This window comes from Pararge aegeria, chromosome 16, assembly GCF_905163445.1.
Source record: "Pararge aegeria chromosome 16, ilParAegt1.1, whole genome shotgun sequence".
Classification (NCBI taxonomy): Eukaryota; Metazoa; Arthropoda; class Insecta; order Lepidoptera; family Nymphalidae; genus Pararge; species Pararge aegeria.
The window spans coordinates 13,418,315-13,439,148 of NC_053195.1; the positions used below are offsets into that span (position 1 = coordinate 13,418,315).

Here is a 20,834-nt window from a genome sequence, read left to right on the forward strand (position 1 = left end):
ATTCTCAGGAATGAGCTTTAAAAAATGTTTATATGAGGATATATCTTGGCAAAGTTTTATTTTAACGGTTTCCGCGCTGCATCAGCAAAAGTTCAGTAATCTAGTTTAGTAGTCCTTGTCGTATCAATTTAGGTTCTGCATTTTTCTATTTAAAATAATACCCGAATGTAGCACTCGATTTAACATGATAAAGGATCCTTTTACGTCAACGTATCACAGACGATACTTACGTATGCGAAGAGTCATTTTTACTGATTGCATCAAGTTGGGTGCAGATATTAAACGGATCATCATCATCATGCCTCAAGCCTAAGCCTCAAATTGATGGACAGAGGGCGGCATGTTGCAGGACGTGCTTCTTGCATGCCCTGTGAAGTATTCCTCTTCTAATAGGCGATGGTTTTCCACTTAACATCAGGCGGGCCATCTGCTAGGTCTGTTAATAATTACTATAAAAAATAGCCAAATTCGATTATTCTGACGAATTTGTTAACATGTCATACATTTACACTTGTGAGAATCGATCCCAAGACTCGAGAGTCTATTATCACAAGGACGAGGCTAGGTGTTTCGAGAAACACCTAGCCTCGTCCTTGTGATAGGTCGAATATGTTCACGCCCTCGGACTTAGTAAAGTCTTCTTAGTTTGACCTCATCTTTACTTGTAGGTACCCTGTAAGCATAACCGTCCCAAAGACCAGACACCATTACTAAATCTTGACTTGCCACAGTCGAGATGGCGACCAACGGACAACAGAGAAGGAATTTTACTTACAGCAGTTACTTTAAATACTCTTCTCATCATCATTAGCACTTAATGCATACGCTAGCGTCTTAATAAGAATCAATTAAGTACGCCGGCCAAGCAGATGGATTACGTGTAAGCGCAAATAGACATTATAAGTGACGGTTTGCATTGTTGATGATATATTAGGTATACACACGCCACAAACAACTTAAACGGATTAGCAGATTACACGAATGCCATTGTATTGATCTAGTCAAAAATCTATTCTCTCTTTTATGTATCCAGTATCCGTATGCGTAAAAAATGCGAAGGTCCATGTCTGTTAGCTTGCTTTTGTTTGTTTGTTACCTATGTTCAGCTCGAGCATTGTAGCGATCTTCACTAAATTTGGCAAATATATAGCTTGCACCCTAGAGATTGACATATGATACTATTTATTACGAAAGAGCTAAATTTGCACGGCTTAACAGCTGAACCCATCTGGGCGAAATTTTGCATAGATATAGCATGCATCCTGGATATATTTTAAGGACCGTTTTTAACCCGCAAAAACTAACGGTTAACGTTTTTTAAAAAACCGAAATTGCATACAGATAAATAGCTAGTCGACTAAAACATCTAAAGACAGCTTAGTGTGTGTATTTCATTACATCACTTAATTGTTTCATCAGTCTCGCTGTATAACGTTTATTAAGGACACTACTCGTTGTCTTCTCAGTTGCATTGTATTACAAAGCCGTAGAGAATGAGACGACAGTTGGATGTAATGCAAGTGCAGAAAAACGACCTGTCGTACTTATTTTTGTTAACAAGTCTTCGTATTTTACTATCATCATGTCAACGAATGGATGCAAGACATTAGTCTTTTGTAGAGTGTTCTAAATTCTGCAGTCTAGAAACACTTGCATCATCATCATCGTTATCACCATAATCATCATTATCACCAACATCACCATCATCATCATCATACTCATCATTGTCAAGCCATTACCGGCCTACTACGGGGCAGTCTCCTCTCAAAATGACAAGGGCATAGGCCTCTTCTACCACGTTGGCCAAGTTCGGATCGGTAGACTTCACACGCCTTTGAGAACATTATCGAAAACTCTCAGGGATACAGGTTTTCTCTAGATGTTCCTTCACCGTTAGAACACATATTTTAATAGCGTAAATTAAAAACGCTTCCCATTGGCTTCCCATCTACGTCTCAGTTTATAGACCACTATCATCAGATTGGCTATCTGATTGATCCATCATTTATAACTCTATAAAGTAAAAAGCCTTTTTATACCAGTGTATGTTGTCCGATCTTAAAGATACTACGACAATACACACAGCCTGTGTTATGGGTACTTATATGACCGATGAAGATTTTTATAAACACTTATAACGTGCAGATAAACACCCAGACGCTGAAAAACATTCATATTCATCACACATTTTAATGACTCCGTTATTATAAAAATAAAGCTTAATTTGCTATTCTCCGCGAGAAGCAGGAGAATCTGTACGGTGTTATTTATAATTTCTTTAATCTTTTTACTCCACACCAAACAGATCTTCGGCAATTTACTCTCTACGCGCGTTTCGCTCCGATACCGGAGCATTCTCTTTTCGTATCCTTTTTTAATATATCATAAATTCCGCAAAGTGAAGCCTGCTTCTATCCGACTTTATAATTGACGCATTCAAATTAAGCTTAATTTGGAGTATAGCAAATTAAGTTTAATTTTCATAATATATCATGGATTTCCGCAAAGTAACGCCTGCTTCTATACAATATTACCGCAAGTACATCGATAAAGACATCTTTACATTGTCTATACTCAGTCGCATTGTAATGTAAAACCCATAGACCATGAGTCAAGTAGATGGATTAAATGCGAGTAAAGAAAAACGTACGTACGTGATTGTGAATGTTAATGAAAATCTACCACTCAAGTAGACCGATCAATATGTACGACACGGACTGATGATTTGCTTTGCTGACTTGCATTGTTTACGATAATTGCCGTTACATAACTCTAGAATACTTTGAACGGCAAAAACAAATTATTAGGAAACTGACAACGATAATATGATGTTACTTTAGGCTTCTTATATTGCTACTTATGCAGAAATATGGCGTGGGGAAAATGGCAACTTTTTTACTTTTTCTAGTGATAGTTCTATATATAATATTGTAAGTTTATTATATATATATAGAATTTATGTATATAAAGGTATATATGCAAATATATATATATACATATAAACTTCTTGATCTGTGGTTTAAGCCTTCGGTTGCCTGGAAAAGATCTCTATGTAGCGATAAGGCCGCAAATTGTATACTTTTCTTTAAATTTTATATTTACAATTTTTCTATATGTTTATGTGTCGTACAATAAAAGTGTATTCATTAATTCATTCATAGTTGGCGGACCAAGCAGATGGTCCACTTAATGGTAAGTGGAAAACCAACACCTATAAACAAGGAAGGCAACACTAAGAAGGGCATACAATTAACTAGTCCTGCAACATGTTGCCCTGTGCCCATCAACCTGAGGCGTAGGTGTTAAGCCTCGTGTGCCTGAAATGACACGGCCTTCAGACCGGAACACAGCATTGCCACAATGCTGCTTTGCGACAGAAATAAGCATGTCCTTGCGCCACCGATCTCTGTCACATTAACCGCTACTAATAATAACCCGTCTTTAATAAATATAGCCATCGCTACAAACACAAAATATTAACTAATTACTCAGCAAAAGTCCCGCTAGGTCCTCCGAATGGGCCATGCCTCTTTAACAGGGTGGAGGGATTAATAGAGCTTTAAGGAGAGTAATCCGCTTGAAGTACCCCCCTGTAAGAATTAGCTTGGTGGAAATATACTTTTTGCTATAAAAACCTTCTCCTATGTGAGAAAAGTCCTTAGCCAAGATATTAATAGGCTAAGGATGATGATGTATGATAATAGCCGTAACCGAGCTTACGTTAAGGTATGAGGCGAAGGGGGGGACACCACCAATTCAACAGGCCAGAGTTAGAAACTATGGACTGTTGCTGAGAATTTCTAGGCCACCAGAAAGACCAAAATTTGTTGCCTGACTCAGGAATTGAAATCAGGACCTTGAAATCCGTAGTCAAACAGGCTAACCACTAGAGCACAGAAGCTATTATCAACTCTATAAACTCAAACTTATAAATCAATCAAATATTATAAACTAGAACTGAAAATTTATAATATAATCAGCTCAAACAATCGGTTTATTAATACAACTCCAATGGATCACCGAGCACTAAACCAGGTTAAATGGTAATTGCAATTAGTGTTTCAATTTAACATTGGTAAACAAAATTTCTAACCAGTGCATACTACCAGCGCTCACTTATGGAGCCGAAACCTAGGTATTCGCCAAAGAAATCATCAACGAGTTGCAAGTGGCCCAGAGGGCAGTGGAGCGAAAACTGTTGGGCGTGACAGTTAACACTGAGGGGCCATAAGACAAATGAATGGCGATCAAAGCAAAATCGAGATCAAAGAAAAATTGCAAGACCTTCAGCGCATCCTAAATGGACGTGGGCCGTACATATAGCTCGGAAGGAGAACTCTTGGCGCAAATGTCTCCTCGATTGCAAGCCATGGGGAGAAAAGCGCGGACTCAAGGACGACCACTAATGCGCTGGAAGGACGACGTGAAGAAGGTAGCCGGTTCGAATTGGATTCACACAGCTCAATGTCGCGAGAAGTGGAAGATGTTGAAGGAGGCCTACACCAATGTTGTCCAAAAAGGCTGAAGAAGAAGAACTCTAAATTTCTCCAGCTTCTTGTTAGATAAAAGGCATCGGAAATACGTACATAAAGTCAGTACAAAATCTGACAGGCTGAATACAACGCCCCAGGGTTGACACGTGTAAATAAAACGTCTATATAAATATTTATAGAACATCCGTTGCACTGCCGTTGAATTTTAAATCCACTTCGTTGGGTTTTTTAATCGGATCGACCGCATTCTTAGTGCGCGCTAATAGCTCTTAGTTTTACTGGCTTAGTTTTTTCAGTTGTTAGGGAGATTGTTAAAGCGTATTTTCCATGCGTATAAGGATTTTATTTTTTCAAAGGGGAAACATACTGGAGGTCGAGGGCGGACTGTAGGCTGGGATTTTATTTTATAATTACGTTCCGGCCCCGACTTGGTCCGCGTATTTTTAAATTCCGCAGTTACCGTTATTATTTCGTACTTAAAGTGTCCAGAATACAAGCTATCAGTTAATTTGTTAAGTATGTGTGCATAAGTAACAAAGGGTATATTTTTAATCACTCGGAAATGTTACTAAGTATAGTGCTTTTTCGCTTTTTCGAGGTACAAAATGTATAATTTGCTTGATAGCTTGATTTAAGTAAATCTGCTAAGCTTTATCAAGACAAGAGCAGCCACTGAGCCGAATATAGAAAAACGACTTTTTAACAATTTTTTCAAACATATTATATAGTACATTTACTTCTAATTAAACATTTATTTACCCTGTGGAGTCTTCATGTAATAAGAGATAAATATATAACTATAATTCCTATTTCTTCGCCATAAATAATTTACACAACATTATTGTTCTCCTATTGTTTTACTAAATTCCACTGAACCATCGTTTACAAGAATCTTGCTGCCACAAAGGGCTTTCTCTCAAAACACTACGAATGAATAAACAAGTTATATTTCAAAGTTGGCAGTGTATTTGTGTTTCGGACGCGGACAAACATGTGGCAACCCTATGCTTTTTCATGTATTGTTCGCCTTTTGTCATTGTTTTCGACAGTGTTTATTTTTACAATGTGAGTAGGGCTTAATAGAATAAATGTTTTTTTTTCTATTATTATGTTTTATAAAGTCCATATGGAAGTGACAAGCAGCAGCAGAAAAATAAATGTGTGCCCACACATTTATTTTTCTGCTAAAGCCACATAAATAAATTAAATGTAACTGGATGATTTGAACTAGTTAACATCTATATAGGAGACTGGAGCTACTTACCCTACCGCCAAAGACGTGCTGCTAAGCGATTTCGCGTTGCGGTACGATACTGTGTTGAAACATTTTAGGGGTATTGGTTTATTTGTTTATTTATTATTTATGTACCATAAATTGTGATTGTGAACCTAAGATACATGAAGTGTACAAAGGAAAGCTTATCTCTATAAGAGATCTCTTCCAGCTACCCCAGGATGTGATTAAGATGATTTAATTGTGGTATAGGTCAAATAAAGGTACTTCATAATAACTACTAAGGATATTAAATATATCTAAATAATAACAAAATACTACATACTAATACAATAAAATTTGAAGATACTATTATATACAAAATACATAAAAATAATATGTATAATAAATATTTATATAATATAATAAGTAAACAGTGATAAATGTACTATGACAACGAAAGATAATGCTCCTTTACATTAATATAACTTCCATACTCCTAACAGGCTAACCCGCTTCCATTTCAGACTGCATCATCAGTAACCATCAGCAGGGCTAGCACGGGCAGGAGACAAATATTATATCCGCCGATTATATCCCCTCACGAGGGATATAATTATCGTGTCCACCTGCTAAAGTAAGGGAATATAGAATAGGATTAGTTTACCCCGATTATTTTTACATATATACATATACACTTTTATATTATTTGGATATTATTTCCACTTGTGCGCCAGTGCTCTGAGAGGGATTAACCTTACTTATTTTTATGGTTCGGTTAGAATAATATAAATATGCGATCAGAATCAGGGATAAACCCCTGACTTCGGTTTAAATTAATCATTGTGATCGTATTCCGCCTTCGAACCTCTCCAAAACGTGATATGACAAATGGCACCTGTCCGAGTGCCCATTTTAATTACGGACGCGCCGGGAACGAGTCCGCTCAAAATTGACGCGGGTGCAATAAACATTTTTATTTCCCGAATGAATTATGACACGACGCTGAAAATGACAGTCACTGTGACACACGCACACGTTTAAGCGTCAATCATACATTTCACTCAATTTATTTAATTCTTTATGATTGATAGCACAGAATTCAAAACAAATAGGTATCCTTCTGTGTAAATTTTATTTTTATCGTGCATTAATCGATCTTTAAATCAAAACAACTATTCTCTCTATGATAAAATCACTTTATTTCAATTCAATTCTTGTTTATGGCTCTTGTCTTTGCCACCTGGACACAAGGTACTTCGCCAATGTCTTGTAGGAAAAGACACGAAGGAGATTGATCGGTGGAACTAATGACAAGTTAATTTTGAATATGCACCAAGAAAGAGAAATAGTTGTGATTAGCTTGTCAGTTCTTAATCTAAGACATAACAGACAACACAAATATAAATATGCTATAACACGCAACTTTATATACATTATACTTTAATTTTATTACTTACTATTTATTTTCATAAAAATCTACAATAAGGCCTGAAAACAAACATTAACAAACATTTAACACTCAAAAGACGGGGGACTTTGGGAGGAAGAACGTCATAGGTAAGTTTGGGACAGTTAAAAATAATGTGAGTTATAGTGCCCTCATCCAATAACTATTGACTGACCTATTTATTGACCTTCCAACAAAGACGTGACAAGCAATTTAGCGTTTAGGAACCGATTGGGGTGCCATACTACAAATACGTTAGCCCGCTACCGTCTCCGATTGCGTCATCTCTTAGCACCAGGTCAATAGCTTACTTATAGTAAAATTTAAAAATAAACTGCTTTACTAACAAGTGTGTCTTCTCTTATTATGACTACGTAATTTGAATATTTTCAGTTTTATCCCTACACCACAAATAAAGTGAAGTGAAATGTGTATATCATTACTCGCGTTACATTTCAATTCCCTCAGCCCATAACTCACACAGAAATGCAAAAATATTATACACTTTGTTTCGTTGAACTAGCAACAGCGATCCCATCTATCATATTAGCGCGCGGCGTATTGTCGGAATTAAAAATTATGTTGTTCACTAAAACGGGGAATTCCCCGCCTCGGCTAACCCCGCTATCGGTTGTAAGCCGCACCCCAACTTTAACCTATGACCTAGTTACGTTGTGAAACTCCTGAAAATTGCGTGACACTTTCGAGCAAGTCTGGTCGGACGGACATACCTACCATAGGTAATTGGCAGACAGGGCACTGGCTACGAGGGGACAGGTGTCTGGCTGGTTACGCATGTTCCGTAATATGCAGGGTTTTTGAAGTGAACAACTTTGTTTTCATGATGATTTTTTTCTTATATTCCTATACAAGTTAGCGGTTGACTGCAATCTCACCTGGTTGTAAGTGATGATGCAGACTAAGATGGTAGCGGGCTAACCTGTTAAGAAGTATGGTAGTCATGCCCCTAATCGGTTTCCACGCGACATAGCACTTGATCACTAAACCGCTTAGCGGTACGTCTTTGTCGGTAGGGTAACTAGCCACGGCCGAAGCCGCCCACCAGACAAACAATTTGAACAATTTACTTATAATATATAGCTAACTAGCTGTTGCCCGCGACTTCGTCTGCGTTTGATTTAGTTTTTTGATGTGGCATTAAATTTAGTTGTAGATCTAAAACAAAATTAAAGTATTCAGTATCGCTAAGCCTTAAATGAGGGGTTTGCTGCTGTCCGCTGAGGAGTTCTGTCCTCTATCTCCAACCACAGCTTTGGCAAATTTAAACACATATTATAACGTCTATAGTACAAAAATAATTATTTAAATCGGTTATAATTTGTCGGAATTATGGTGTAAAATCGTTAAATACTCATCCCCTCTCCCAAAGGAACCGAGCTTAATGTCGGGATAAAAAGTATCCTATATTACTTCTAACACTTCCAAGAATATGTGTACATAGTTTCATGAGGATCGGTTAATAATAATAATAATTTTATTCACAAAAATGTAGGCACATACAGTTTTTAAAATGTATAGTAATTATTATAATATTTATACAAACAAATGCGTGCCTCACAAATTATATTGGTGTGTATGTAATAAATGTCTGTAATGGTGCCATTTGAAATCTACTGTCCCTGATTTAGGTAAAAACCTGTATTACAGGCGACCGTGCTCTCCTTAAATTGTTGTTTCGATGTATGATTGTGCGATTGTGTGTGTATGAAGGTTAAGTAGTTTTTGCGTGAAAGCGTAACAAACAAACTTACATTGACATTTATAATATTAGTAGGGATAACTAGCCACGGCCAAAGCCGCCCACAATATAAACAATTTGAACAATGTACTGATAATAATTACCTTATCCGATACTATTAAAGTTCAGAAGTGTCATACTTCAGTTCTTGGGATAATCTCCTTATAACTAGCCATTACAAAATTAGTAAGGCACAGAAGTGCCGTGCTTACGTATGTTGACAGCCTTAATAGTTCATAGCCGAATTGGACTGCAATCCAAAAAATCGTAGTTTAATATCCTACCTTTTCACCTACTAGTAGCGGGCAAAACATTATTCGATCCTTGTAGGTACCTACTGAATTTACGGTTAGTTGGAGGGGAAATAGATAGAAGTCAATCAATTAATCAAAAACTCCGTATTCAACGTATTACAGGCTCCTTATGCTCATTAATATACTGTATTCTTTTGCATTTTTTGCAATAGTCATACGAAAGACAAAATAAATATTCTAAGAACTATACCAAATGCTAATGAGACCACCTCAAAACCTATTTTAAAGTAAATAGGCATAATTCAATAATAGTTAAATCTTAAAATATCTTTACATACCTACCGGTAGGTACATAGAAGGATATACATAATACATAATATAAGTCTATTCTATATACATAATACATAATTAAGTATATTCTTTTGAATCACCAAAAGTTATTCAAAATATATTCTGAGTAATAATTTGCACTGGTCCTGAATACTTTACTATTGAAAAGTACCGACATAAAAGCTTTGTAGGTACTTCAGATCAAACAGTCTAAGGGTAAAAAGTTATTCACGCTGAGGTGTGCAACCTCAAGAAGGGTACTTTAGTAGCTCATTCAACAAACAAAAATATTTTAAAGCGTATATTATGCAGATCTAGGTTTATTTACTAGGTTGTGCTTTTAATATGACATTGTTCATACAAGTTTACTTATTTCATTAGGTATATCTAGTATGTAACCGATAAATAAAAATACTGACTCTATAATATAGGTGCTGTACCCAGGTGGCAGTGGCGTGCATAGAGGGTTTGCACAGGGTATTCAGATTATATATAACGAAGAAAATCTCCAGTACGAGTTATAAAAACTTAAGGATATGCTTTTTATAACTCTTACAATGACTATCCTTAAGTATTTTATAACTCAGAATGGAGATTTTTCTCATTTAATGTTGCGGCAGACTTCGTGCATACCCTGTGCATACCCTGTATGCTCGCAACTGCCCGGTGGGTATTAAGAGTTAAAAATTTTATACAAAGACGCAACTTTTAAAAAACGTGTAATAAATTAAAAACTATCCATCAACTACTTTTATAGTTTTTTCGAACAATAACATAAGGAAGCTAGATATTTGTATGTATGTTTGTAATATAAAGGGACGCATATGTTGTTAACAAATGTTTGCAGTTAATCTGCTTCGAAAGCCGTTTATATTGGAATATATCGGTAAAAATGTTTCTGAAAAAGTAGCTAAAAATTCGCGCACGTTTGCAGGAATCATTATAAATTGTAGCTTCGTGTATTTGGGAGTTATCAGGTGCAACAAATAACCTTGTGACCTAGTTTTGTGCTAGAAAGGTGTTCGTGAAAGTATCTAAACATCTCCTTTTAGGTTGATTAGGTTATTTATGTGATTACAATTAACTAAAAATCTTTGTAACTTATCCTCGGCCGAATATCTCTGAAGAAGATATTCAGGAATTTCCTCAGTAAACGTAAACATTTTAAGAATGTAGAATATCAATGAAAACTATTATTTTTTCGGTTTCACCGATAAGTCTCAGAGACAGAACCCATGTTTTTCCCTTACCATCAATCGTTTAACACGAATAAACAGTTTTTCACTTTAAGACAACACATGAATTAAGAACGAGAATATAATAACTAATTAAAAAAAAAATCGTGTGTGTACTTATTGTCCACGCGTTAGAAGTTATACTTTTTCTACAAGATATCAATATTTTTAAAAATTTTATCTTTCACTTTATTCTACGTTTGTAGAAAAAACTACACTAACAATAGAAAAAAGGTATTGTTTGAATTATTGAAAGTCAACTGTCAAACCTTTTTTAGAATAACTAAAATGTTGACTATCGCTAACTTCATGGTGTCGGTTTTTGGTGACGGTGTGCGCGCGCATCGTAAAAATTTGCTCTCACCATTTTTCCCTAACGCGCCAAAAGAAGTATAACTTCAAAAATACAGCATTTCGTGATTCATGATTATCGGTGTGCAACCGAATGATTTATTACTTGCTACTTTAAAATTAGTTTCCTATTGCTCATCACGCCCAACGCTTTCAGATAAACAAACGACAAAAATATAAATCTTTGGGTTGGTAGGTAAGTAGGTAGTATAAATCAACGAATTTCGCGCCTCCTTTATCCCGCTTCCATCCGACGTGATCGATCGTCTTCATAATCGATTTGTATGATATAACCGATTTCGCTCGATGATTTATTCGCATCGTGTTTACACCGAGCCCGTAACGCCTTTGTGACGCCTTCAGAGTGCCCTCCAGTGCGGAAATATTGACGGCGGGAAAAATAGCTTCTTTCATAATCGTCTCGCCCCATTGTCGTGAATCGATTATGCTATCGACTATAAAGGAAAGTAAGAGTTGTTTCCGGTCATTTATGTAGTGTCGAGTTTTACCGTGGTTTATGGGTTCTGAGTTTTAACCGACTTGAAAAAGAGGGACGCTGCACACGCATAACTTTTTTTCTATGTGTAATTCGTTGTCGAACATTTTTTAAATTTTTTATTTCACTACAAGTTTTAACTGCAATCTTACCTGTCGGTCATGCAGTCTTAAGTTGGTATCGAGCTAACTAGCTAGGGATATGGCGGTAATATTAAACCCATGCTCCTAATCGGTTTCTATGCGTCATCGTACCGGAATGCTAAATCGCTTAGCGGTACGTCTTTGTCGCTGGGGTGGTAACTAGCTACGGCAGAGGCCAACCTCCACACCAGGACAGAGAAAATTCAAAAATTATGAATTTTTAAATTTCCGTATCGAACCTGGGACCTTTCACATAATCCTAACAGCTTAGTCCATAAACACCTTAGACTGCATCATCACTGGTAGTGTACCAGGTAAGATTTCGTTCAAGAGACTTCAACTTGTTGTGGAATAAAAAAAAACAGACGTGGCAGATTTCATCCATACTCATACATAAAAGAATATGAATTAATTTCACTGCTCCGAAATACGCAAAGTTCATTTGCTTAACGTTGTGTAAAAATCATAACGCTTGACTTAAGGGAAATGTTTACATTGAGTTAGTAAGCGATGCGACTTTAGAAAATAAAAAAATCTAATATTACTAAGTGTTCGGCGTCTTCGGGGATGCTCTTAAAGTTATTAAGAAATAGGGGTAGTAGATGCCCGTGGCTTTGTTATCTGCGGGAAAATACATTAAATTTAATAAAGGTGCCCAAGGCGCATCGCAATAAACTAAGTAAAGCGAGGTCCAAACAAACGCGTCCGTCAAATAAACAAGGTAAACGTTTTAATAATTACGCAGTGTTTTGTCACACTTCAACAGCAGTCTAAAATGTCAGAGCGTGAAAAACGCTGCATTTCTATTCCGACGTTATGCCTTATTACTAAGGCAAATATGGTTTAAGTAAAGCTGAAGCAACAAAATAAATCGAAGTCCAAACTAACGCGTCTAGAACGCGTTCGCCGTTGCGTACTAATTTACGATCAATCGCAAGCTGTGGCGTGCAATTCATACATGCACAAAAGCGCTACCCAACCCAATATTTTCATATAACTGGCAGCTTTATGCTTACCCTGGTCCAAATTCCTGTGCACGCCACTGATCACAAGACGTCCTTGGTTTGATCCAAGGATGCAGTACGTTAATTTGAACACCACAAAGAACGAAAGTTTGGCACCTTGGTGTGGACATTTAAGTTTAAAACTCACCACATAAACCTTATATTTTAATTTATTTAGTTACCTAATTTTAAGTTTCTTTTTTATTGTTTATGTTCACATCGATATTTTTTTGTGTAGCTTGTACTTTATATGTTGTTTCCTATGTATTGTTTTATTTCTCAAATAAAAGATTTATTGTTACCTTGCTTGAACAGTAGACGTATAAGATATTTCTAGTTTTCTAAAGAAGTCGAGTTTGTGTTTTATGAATTTGTCTTGTATGTCATATTAAATATTATAATATAATATTTAAAATATTATAATATAATATTTAAAATATTATAATATAATATTTAATATGACATAAACAAATTCATACAGTCATTAAGGTTTAAAATTCACAAAAAACCCTATTCGTATATTTTTTAAAGAGTTGACGTAAACGATATTCCTAGCTATATTGACGGACAAAGCAGATGGCCCACCGTGATAACAAGTAGAAAACTATCCTAAAACAGAGCAACATTTCACAGGGCATGCAAGGAGCACGTTCTGCAACATGCCCATAAATTTTAGTCGTACGTGTTAAGTGCCTGTAATTATACTGGCAACCACGCCCTTAAAACCCGAAAACAGCATTGTAAAAATGCTGCTTAGCGTTAGAAATAAGCGATACATCCCCGGACGAGCTCTGTCACAAAAAGCTGTACTAAAACTAGCGATTTAAAAAAGTCAATTTTATGTTTCAAAAATTTGTCTGAGTGATATATTTACGAGTATTTTTGTATGTTGTTACAGAATGGAGCGGGGGTGGCGGTAACGGCGAGTATCGCGTCAGGAGACAGCTGTCAGTATCTTCAGACTCCAAACTACTAGACGAGGGTGCGAGGGAAGACGCGAGGGTGATTATGAGGCCCAAGCGGCCGCCGAGGCCCAAGTCCGAAGCGTTTCTAGGGCCACACGACCACTCTAGCAGACGAACGAAACGGTTCAGTGCCTTTGGGGTGAGTTCATCAACAGTTTCTTATAAAGAGCGTATTGTACCTTTGTAATACTACTACGGCATGTGGCAGTTTGCAATTTAAGAGCAAAAAAATATGTTTATTACTAGATCACATTATTCTTTTTAGTCGTGCACTCTTAACAGAATGGTCGTTACTGCCGTGATGAATGACATGGTTTTTTTAGGCTTCGTTTGATCGCGGGGTACTTCTCCGCATTTGGCGGTTGGTAGCGTTATGGAAGCATTCCACCTGTGATCAGGGTCAACAATTTCACCGTATCCGTCCATTTAGTAGGTGATCGCTTTATTTTTTCCTTCAACATGTCCATGCGCCACCAATCGTTCAATCGATCGACCCCTCGTTCCTTGAGATATGGCCAAAAAACTCACACCACTTCACAAATGGTTAAATTTCTTGACCTTTTTTGTTCAATACATGCATATATACTGCATATACACCTTCCCTTGAATCACTCCCTTTATTACTGAAAACTGTATTAAAATCCGTTGCGTTGTTTAAAACATCTAGATTACAAACAGGGGGTCCCCCTGTGTTGTATATTATGTAAAGATAAGCCACCTAACAAATTTAGTTTTCATACATTAGTGTCTAGGATGCCTTGTCTTAACTTTCTAAATACATATATATTGCTGTGAAGCTGAATCTCAAACGCTTAGAATATAACCCCTGATTCCATTCCGAACTAAAGGTAGGTTCGTAAAACTTAATTATAAGCTTCCTTTTATTCCTCTAAATGCCCTTGACTGCAATCCCACCTGATGATAAGTGATGAAGCTGTCTAAGATAGTAATGGGCGAACCTGTTTTTTCATCTCATTCTCACCCCTAATTGCATTAATTCCGCCGTTTGTAAACCGTTTTTCTTTTTTGGTTGTGCAATAAAGTGAATAAATAAATAAAATAATCAGTTTTGACGTGACATTGTACTGGAACGCGCGGCGGCACATCTTTGTAAGTCGGGTGTTAACTATGGCTAGTTACCACTTGACTTACAAAGATGCCGAAACCTCCACCAGAAACGGATCGGTAATTTAACTTTTCGCCATTAAGTTTTTGCGTTAGAAACACGTGATAATGGTGTCTACATACATGACATCACAAGTACATAAAGCAGAAGCTATACATAAAAACGTAAATACATACTACTATATAATATAGTCTATCGAGTATAGGTAGAGCCCTCCTATTGTCAGCGTAACTGATAACAATGGTGGCTATTTCCTCTTTTTACGTGGCAAACGTTGGCGTCCATTAATATTATAAATCTGCGTTGAAATGTTCGCGCATTACTTAGGAAGGCAGGTCGGTGCCGTCGGACATTCTTAAAGGACCAAAGTATTCACGAAGAATAATGGCGGGCCAGGTTCATTTGATAGCTTGCACTGAGCCTGAATACAAAAAGAAAGAAATACAGACTTTGATGGATGGGAGACAATTTTTAAGACTATTGAGCCCGTAAATATGTAACAGCGGTGCAAATAACACATAGTTCCTGTAAAAGCCTGTCCCAGATATTGCCTGTGCATTTTAAAAAACTGGACTCTGTACCGCAGTATTTCTGCGTGTGACCATAGGCTTGGCGTTTTTTTCACGGTACTACAAGTTTTTATTTCTGATTGGAGAACGTAGAGATACTCAGAGCGTAGCTCTTACTCTATCTGTATAGTATACGTCGCAGGTTATGTAGACAAATAATGTCTTTGCGATAAACATAGAGATGATACGATTGCAAATGGGCTGTTAATTGAACCTGAGTTGAATTGGTACCTTACTCAAATTTTAAACCGAAATTTTAGAACAACAAACATTTATGTGCCCTCTAATGAATACTTACCTCAAATAGTGACGGATTTCGCAAAACTATCTAATTTTCAATCCGCGAGGTTTTTTTTGCATAAAAAAGACGTTTCCCTATTATCGTTCAGTATGTTTTAATAATAATAGGTCCTATACAATGAAAAGAGCTTTTTATCGTATCAGTACTATAGGGTACTGATATAAATTCTATGAGTCTTAATATAGATTCCTTGACACAGTAAAATCCAATTCCTTGAACCCCATCACAAATGTCCGTTAAAACTTACGTTGAATATCCAAAGGGCTGAAGACCGTCACTTACGTGTTCTAAAAGAAATTTGCATTTGAAGAAACCCCCGTGACATTGCTATAGCATACAAAAGCCTTATAAGGTGCGAAGTGTCTTATTAAAACCGCATAAACGGTGTAGAGACAATGAAATCTCTGATTGTAGAATATAAGTAGGGTTGTCAACGTCGCGGTATTATAATAAAATACGACAATTTCTTTCTTTCTGATCTTGAAGTGAATAAAGTTTTGCACTTTTCCTAGTGACTTCTCAATAATATAATCATTTCATTTATGTGTATTTCTGTTTTCCCAAGATTGCATATTATATTTTACGATAAACAACGTCGAAAAATTATAGAGCCTACTACATACTACATACTTGACCGAAACTTGGCGATGTAAATTTGTAGCTAAATATAAAAAAAAAATTAACCTTATCTTGGCGGGGCACTCCCGCATCGATCGCGCTATGCAATATATATCTCCGCTTAATAGTACACTCTAAAGCTGAGCGTGGAAGTGATAACGAATTTCTTCTGGTGGTTGAAAACACATCTCCGCTTTTCTCTCGTCTCTGCGTCGCATTAAACCTTTGTGTTAATAAAAAAAACATATTTATTAAGGAGCTGGCAACCCTGACCGAGGGTCGAAAAGTGAAACAGTACGAATGTAACCATTATGCATTGTGTGCTAATTATTGGGAATACCTGAGCTATGTCATGCATTTTTACAAGTTTTTTTTTCGATTGAAAACTCTTTGCCGTTTATTCTCGTGGGAAGAACTCGAGTTATTAGGATGTTTCGTAGATGTTTCACTATCTACGACGTTAATTCCATTTTAATGGCTTTGTTTTTTTTTTTAGAGCATATTCAACTACGGATCACGGATTTTATTCCGGTTTTTTTTTTAATAATTTAAAATGACGGACCAAGGGAATGGCCAAGGGGAAAACAATGGTAATTGGAAAACCATCGCCTATGAACATAGCAAAACTTTGCAGGGCAAGCAAAGACCACGTCCTGCAACGTGTCGTCCTGTGTCCATAAATTTGAGGCGTAGCTGCTAAGCCTCATGTGGATGTAATTACACCGGCATCCACGCCCTTCAGACCGAATTGAAGTATTGCAACAATGCGGCTTACAGTGCCAGCCCGAAGTTAGGAAATTTGTGGTCCACGATTCACTACCCACAATCCGAAGCACGGTGAGCCGTCGGTACTGGTTATTGTCAATAACATGTGATAATGATAATTAAAGCCCACCAAGAACTTAAAACAACGCACCGGGGCCCTGTTATTTGAAGGCCTTACATGGGTAATATTAACTACTTACAACATATAAAAACAAATTCTCTGAAGTGGGTTACAATAACAGCTGTTTATAAAAACAAATTACTCTTGGCCTGGAAATTAAACGGTCCGTGTATGATAATATTAACTTAGTACCCGCGAGCTTCTGATAGCTAATAGGCACGATAGCTAACTAAAATATTTATCAAGAAAACGCGAGAGTAACTCCGTACAAACATCGCGGGCGCCTGAGACCGCGCGCCGTAGCAAACCGTATCACATTAGTTTAAGTCAAATATTTAGACAGGCGCTGGCGGGCGAAGAAAGCGAAACGGCGTTGACTGGGAACTAACTGATGGTTGGAGATAACGCGACTCGCACGCACAGTGATCTATCTACGCAAGAGGTTTTCTTTTTCCAACAACATGTATGGTAATTGATAGCCTAGTGCTTTCCTTTCTTGCGAGACCGTGTTCGAGTTCGGCACGCACCACTGTCTTTTCGGAGTTGTGTGGGTTTTTAATCTAAGCAATTTAAATATCATTTGCTTTAAAATGCGCAGGAAAACATCGTGTTAAAACCTGCATGCCTGAGAGTTCTCCGTAATGTTCTCAACATCGTGTGAAGTCTACCAATCCGCACTTAGACAGCGTGATAGACTTACGACCTAAACCCTTCTTATTCTGAGAGATGTTGACTTTACAATGAATATTGTTTAGTGACAATAATAATCCATTGTATAGTCAAAATTTTTAAACTTAATTTAAATAAAATATTGAGTTACTAGCTGTTGCCCCCGACTTCGTCTGCGTTTGATTTTGTTTTTGATGTGGCGTTTAATTTAGTTGTAGTTTAAAAAAATAACTAAAGTATTCAGTATCGCTATGCCTTAAATGAGGGCTGCTGTCCGCTGAGCAGTTCTGTCCTCTATCTCCAACCTCATTCAGATGTATTTAAAGTTTCGGCAAAAATAATAATTGTGTGTGTGTGTGAGTGTGTGTTTTTCTATATTATAGATACGTACTACAGGATGGCTATGGATGTCATATATTCGATTGAATGAACTCTTCCGTTTGATCATTCTCATTTGCAGTAGCCATTTAGTAATTTTCGTTTTAGCTACCTAGCTAAATCGAAAATTACTACATGGCTACTAAAAATGATAACTACCTAGTTAGTCATAGGAAATAAATATATATATATATTCTATTATATTATTGATTATACCAGATATGGCGGAAATAGTTAAACCTGATCTGTTCAGCCGTTCTGGATCAATTAAAACATCCATCGTAACTTTCGCATTTATATGAAACCTAACTATGAAACTTAACCTTAACCTAAAATATTTATAATTTAACTGAAACCGAAAAATTAAACAATTTATTTGATAAGATTAGTTTCTTATCGTCGTAACAATTAAGTTTTTATGACCTGGCCGGTTATAAAATCCACAGAGAAGGAATTAAAATCTTTATCCTATCTTCTACATAAAACAGTTTCAATATAAAAAAACAATCCCGTCCTAGCTTAGACTGCTAAGAGCACTTCCCGATCACCCTTAATCGCTACAAACAACCTCTACTTCGATAGTACGCTAGCTTATAGTGCCGAGACTAGAATTTCTTAGCAAATTTTTAGTTTACTGTTTCAAGCACTATACAGTAGCCTAGTACGCTATTAACAAATAAGTTATGTAAGCACTCAGTACATTCGCTAATCGGTATAAAGAACCGTTGCGAAATGCGAATGCGACCCTTTATGCGACAATAAACTTATGAACCACGAAGTTTCGCTCGGGTTTTAATGCGATATCAATTTTTAATCTTGAGAGTTCACTGAGGATCTTATATGTGAAATGAACTATTTGTCAAAGACCAGCTGAAATATTTCAAGTAATTACATATGGAGCCGAGACGGGGACACTGACAGTCGACCTGATCCACGAATTTAAAGTCGCACAGCGCGCTATTGGGCGAGCTATGTTGGGAGTCTCTCTTCGGGATAGAATTCGCAACGACGAAATCCGTAGAAGAACCAAGGTCACCGACATAGCTCATAGGATAAGCAAGTTGAAGTGGCAGTGGGCGGGTCATGTCTGTGGTAGGACGATGGCCGTTGGGGTAGACGTGCGCTACTACCTGACCTACTTTAAGTACCCACCTAATGGTTATCCTTATTATAATATTATAAACGCGAAAGTGTGTTTGTCTGTTTGTTTATCCTCTATCCTTCACTATTTAGTTACTAGTTAGCGTTAACCACGTGAACATCCATAAACTTCATTAGAACTAACCAAAAACATTTCTGACTCCAATAAATATCTCTTCGAAATCTATTTATGGTAACAAAAGCTCGACATTCCGGAGCTAAAAGCACTCCGTAACATTCGCTAATCGGTATAAAGAACCGCGGCAGAGATACGACTCTTTACGCGACAGTAAACTTATAAAAGTGCTTTCGCTTGGGTTATTACTTACCTACTGCTTTTATATTGGTCTCTTTGTTTTCTCAGTACTAAAAGTTAAGTATAAAGCTCACTCGTGAATTTTGTGATTTATATTGTGCTCTATAAGTAGGATAAAGAGACGTTGCGATACAAAGGGTCGTCTTCTTTTTGTGTACAAAATTCGTAGAAAGTTGTTTTACGATCCATTTTTTGTTTCTCTTTTTTTTTTTTTTGGTTATAATAATTTCACACTTCTTTTACATGTTTACAAATCCTTGCTGCGTCTTTAGGAGCAGTGGCGTGCACTGGGTTTCTTACCAGGGTATGCATACAGCAGGAAAATTGCATAAAATGGAAAAAATCCTCCTCTAATACGGGCTATATTTCAATTTTAGGGTATGCAGTGCTTTTTTGCATGTATGAAGTGCACGCCACTGTTTAGGAGGTATTGTTTTTCATTCAATGTTTAGCGAAAGCAAAATAGCTTTAACTGTCTTTCCACGACCTCGGCGCACTGTGGTTTCAAGTGGGAGGTCCCGAGTTCGATCCCCGGCAGGGAAAATTTGGGAATTAATAATTCCTGAATTTTCTCTGGTCTGGTATGGTGGGTGGCTGGTGGGTGGCTTTGGCAGTTGCCACCCTATCGAAACAGAAGTGACACTAAGCAATTTTGCGTCCCTGTAATATATAGCGTAGAAACTGACTAGGCGTCTGCAGTGGCGTGCATACAGGGTATGCACATAGTATGCAGATGATTGAAAATGAAGAAAATCTCCAGTACGATTTATAAAAAACTTAAGGATAGGCATTGTAAGAGTTATAGAAAGCCTACCCTTAAGTTTTTATAACTGTTACTGGAGAGGCTTTCTATAACTCTTACAATGCCTATCCTTAAGTTTTTTATAAATCGTACTGGAGATTTTCTTCATTTTCAATCATCTGCATACCCTGTGCGTACCCTCTATGCACGCCACTGGGCGTCTAGGTTTAATATAATTGCAAAACCCCTAACAGGTTAACCCGTTACCATCTTATACTGCATCAACACTTACCAGCGGGTGAGTTTGCAGTCAAAGGTTAACTTGTAGTGGAATAAAAAAAACTTACTCGCACATTAATTACAAAACTTTGTTACTGATTTAATCTTCTTTGGGCG

At 36.9% G+C, this 20,834-nt stretch overlaps 1 protein-coding gene across 2 annotated transcripts in view; it reads left to right on the forward strand.

Annotated features, from left to right (window-relative positions):
• The window catches only part of LOC120630709 (cyclin-dependent kinase 14), a 149,396-nt gene that overhangs the window by 103,648 nt on the left and 24,914 nt on the right, over positions 1 to 20,834 (forward strand). For both annotated transcript variants that reach the window (XM_039899995.1, XM_039899996.1), the window contains exon 4: positions 13,627 to 13,832. In XM_039899995.1, coding sequence (XP_039755929.1) covers positions 13,627 to 13,832 — 206 coding nt within the window. The remainder of the gene's footprint in view (positions 1 to 13,626; positions 13,833 to 20,834) is intronic.